Here is a 4,252-nt window from a genome sequence, read left to right on the forward strand (position 1 = left end):
GATTCCCGTTCTTCTCAGTCAGCCACAGTTTGTTGTGATTCACACAGTCAAATGCCTTTGCATAGTCAATGAAACACAGATAAATATTCTTCTGATACTCTCTGCTTTCAGCCAAGGTTCATCTGACATTAGGTATAAGATCCCTAGTACCACCGACTCTTCTAAACCCTACATTTCTAAGCCTATATTTCAGGCAGTTCTCTGTTGATGTGCTGTTTCAGTCAGTTTTGGATAATTTTCAGCAGAATCTTGCTTGCATGAGATATCAATGATACTGTTCAATAATTTCTGCATTCTGTTTGGTCACCTTTCTTTGGAATGGCAACAAATATAGATCTCTTCCAGTCAGTTGGCCAGGTGGTTGTCCTCTAGATTTCTTGGCAAAATTTGGTGAGCATATCCAGGGAAGAGTCAATTTTTTGAAATATGTCAGTTTGTATACTGCCAATTCCTGAGGCCTTGTTTTTTTACCAATTCTTTCAGAGCAGCTTGAACTTTTTCCTTCATCACCACAGGCCTCTTGCTCATACATTGTTTCATGAAATTTTCTGTGCCCACCAATTCCTTTTGGTATAATGACTTTGTATACTCTTTCCATCTTCTTACGTGGCATTAAGATTGGAGGTAGAATCATCAACAATCTGTGTTATGCAGATGAAATAACCTTGCTTGCTGAAACTGAGTGCTTTCTATAGAAGGTCGAACACTGAAGCCTTCAATATGAATTGAAGCTCAAAATCAAGAAAACAGATTCTCAGCACTGGGCCGATTGGCAGCATCATGATAGATGGTGAAGAGATCAAGATTATGAACAGCTTTCATTTTCTTTGCTCCACAATCAACACTTTTGGTCCCAGCCGGGATAGGATATAAAAAGATGAATTGCACTGGGAATGTCTGCAGTCAGATATCTCTCCAAAATACTGAAGAGCAACGATGCCAGTTTGGAGACTGAGGTTCACCTGATCCAGGCCATGATCTTTGCAATTAATTGCTGTGTATCAGAAAGCTAGACTAGGAGTGATAGAAGGAGAATTGATGTCTTTGAGCTGTGGTGCTAGAGAAGAGTATTGAATATATCATGGACTGCTAGAGGAATAAACATGTTTGACCTAGAGAGGGTGAAGCCAGGCTACTCCTTGGAGGCAAGGGTTTTGAAGCGGCATCTGACATACTTTGGACATCTTGGAATGGGAGACCAATCCTTGGAGAGAGACATCATGCTTGGGAGGATGGAGAGACAGCACAAAAGAGGAAGACCCCAACGAGATGGATTGATTCAATGACTGGGATATTGCGGGTAGGTGTGTCAGAAGACAGTAAGAGATTGGTGCAGGATAGAGCAGGTTTTAGGACTGTTGTACAAAGGATTACTCAGAGTTTCAGACAACTTGATGGTACATAACAGCAACAACAACATGTTGCAAGATACTTTTATAAGTTAAATGCTTATAACAGATGACTTGCCCTATGATCTTATCACTATGACTTACTTTGATGTTGTCTATAATGTACTGGCTTGCTGACTATAAGGACAGTGAATCCACTAGGTGCTCCAAGGTAGAAAGATAAACAGTCTCATTCCATAATGATGTTTGTAGCCTTGGGAACCTGAAGAGGGTCACAATTAGAAGGCATTGACTCAGCAACAGTAAATTTGCTTTTATTTTATTCAGTTTGAGGAAAATGAGAAATATTAATGACTGAAAAAGTCAAGAGAACAAAACTTCTATTTACAGAGGGCCTCCTGAGTGCAGACTTGAACTAGATGGCTTACCTATTATCTGACTTGATACACTTAGTTTTTAATTCTTTAGTTTGGATGTAGGAGAAGTGGTATTTCTTAAAATTATCAACTCTCAAATTAACTAACGCTTTCTTTTCTATTCATTGGTGATGCTGCACAGGACTGTACTGATGGCTACATGTGTAAGACACATTTTCAGATCAGGAATGGGACTGTGGAGTCACATGCAGGCTCATCTGCCCATGCACCAGCATGCCTGCCTACTGAGGTGAGTATTTCAACAGGCCATTTTCTTCTTTTAATCTTTCTTCATAAGGTATACATTTTAAAAGTTAAATCTGTTTTAAAAATAACCTCCACTAGGCTCAGACACTAATGATGGGAGAGGAATATATGTCCTTTGTTCACTATAATGTAATACTGAAAGCAGTAATTGGGGTAAAATTAAAGTCCATTCAGAGTTTTTGAAGGTTGTAGTGAGTCTTCTCCCTTTTAGAATCCTTTGAATCAAAAGACTACTACTGATGCCTTCCATTTCCTCTTGATTGGTATCCTTTTAGGATACAAACCATGTGCTACAAAGTAGAACTGTCGTCTATAGAATTGTCATGTATTGACACAGTGACTGCCACAGTGAATGTAAGCACAGTGGAGATTGTGATGAGGAAGCAGGATTGGTCAAGGTTTGATCTGTTGTGCACGGGGTCATTATGAGTTGGAGGTCACTCTATGCCACATAACATTATAATGACGACAGCTTTTCAGCAGTACATTCCCATGTCTGTCTTCTATCTTGGCTTGGGGTGGATTTTACTAACCTTTTAGTTAGTAGCCTAACATATAACTTTTTGCAACTCAGGGTCTAATGAAGTAGTTTATTTACAAAAGTTGAATAAAAACTCAAACAAATTCTTTCAATTTCCCTCACCCCCCCATCAAATTGTTCAACCCGATGATTAATCCCCCTCGCCCCCTGCACATCCATATCCCTCTGCTTCCAGCCTCCCCACCCCTCTTTAATTCTTATACTCATTCTACAGTAATGGTTTTATATAATATTTATCCTTGTGGGCCTGAGTTAGTTTACTCAGCATAATGCTTTCTAGTGCCTTCAAAGTTAGGTAATAATTTACAAAATCATTACTCCTGTGTGCTGCATAGTATTCCATTGTGTGACTGTACCATGATTTCTCAACTCATTCATTTGTGGTTGGACATATGGGCTATTTCCATATTCTTGTGATGGTGAATAACGCTGCTGTGAACATTGGTGTACAAATCTGTTTGTGTCTCAGTTCTCATATTCTCAGGGTATATTCCAGGTAATGGAATAGCTGGGTCATATGGAATTTCTATGTTAAGCTTTGTGAGGAAGAGCCAAACTGTCTTCCAGAATGGTTTAATTTTAGAAGAGAATTTTTGGAAATTCCCTGATACCATCTTCAAGGGAAGTAGTTTGAATCCACGAGCTACTCTGCAAGAGAAAGATGGGTAATTGCAATCCTCCCATGCAATTTACAGACTCTGGAAACCTGCTGGAGGATCAGCTATAAGTCAGTTCTGGCTCAAATACACATAACAACAACATCTGCTTCAACTCACAAGAAGAATTCACCAGTTATTAGAATTTTAAGCATCTTAGTAAAACGAAAGAAGAAAGTATTTTTGAGAAAAAGAACCTTTTTTTTCAGGCTCATTTGGCCACTGGACACTAATCCCCTCCCTGTATGTGTGATGTTGACCTGGAGGTAACACTTTTCCAACATGATGTGGTTTACAAGTTATTCTTGAGATTATTGTGCTTGCTCATAGGCAAGTGCTGCTGGTAGGAGGGTACCTGAATCTTGATTACTGTTCCATGGCTTGGGCAACCAACACCAAATCTGAAGCCAAGCATATTAGGAAGCTTTTCAATTTATAACCCAGAAATGATCATTTAAAAGATTAATTATCCCTTTTTTGTCTCGCAAGTTGTCAAAGATTTAAAAATCACTCAAAAGTAGGTTCAGAATATGGGGGGGAGAGATGCATTTAGGTTGATGTTTCAGTTTCACAGAGTTATTTCCTATGCATGAGTGATCCATTTCAGTTCAAGAACTTATTCTCAAAAAGTAGAAAATTTTTAAAGATTTGATTTTGAAATATTTCAAACAACCAGAAAGTTGATACAATTTCACATTAAAAACCTTATACTAATCTACTATTAACATTTTGCTATGCTTGCTTTATTATTAATCTCTGTCTCCATCTAGAAGCTCTGATGGCACAGTGGTTAATGAATTTGGCTTCTATCTGAAGGGTCTGCCCCACCAGCTTCTCCTGGACAGATGTTAGCTTCTGTAAGACTTGTAGTCTTAGGAGCTCTACAGGCACTTCAGTTTTGTCCTACAGGGATTTTTTTTCTTTTTTTTTTCTCTATAATTATATTTTATTAATTTTCATAAACATTTACAGAGATTTTGGGCTTCCACTCATTCATTGTTGCACTATTCTCTCTACCCTCCT

At 38.4% G+C, this 4,252-nt stretch overlaps 1 protein-coding gene across 1 annotated transcript in view; it reads left to right on the plus strand.

Moving 5' to 3' along the window:
- The window catches only part of ATG10 (autophagy related 10), a 524,157-nt gene that overhangs the window by 139,854 nt on the left and 380,051 nt on the right, over positions 1 to 4,252 (plus strand). The window contains exon 2 of the mRNA XM_006889865.1: positions 1,908 to 2,015. Coding sequence (XP_006889927.1) covers positions 1,908 to 2,015 — 108 coding nt within the window. The remainder of the gene's footprint in view (positions 1 to 1,907; positions 2,016 to 4,252) is intronic.

Source organism: Elephantulus edwardii, unplaced genomic scaffold, assembly GCF_000299155.1.
Source record: "Elephantulus edwardii isolate Elephantulus edwardi_28Jun2011 unplaced genomic scaffold, EleEdw1.0 scaffold00082, whole genome shotgun sequence".
Lineage (NCBI taxonomy): Eukaryota > Metazoa > Chordata > Mammalia > Macroscelidea > Macroscelididae > Elephantulus > Elephantulus edwardii.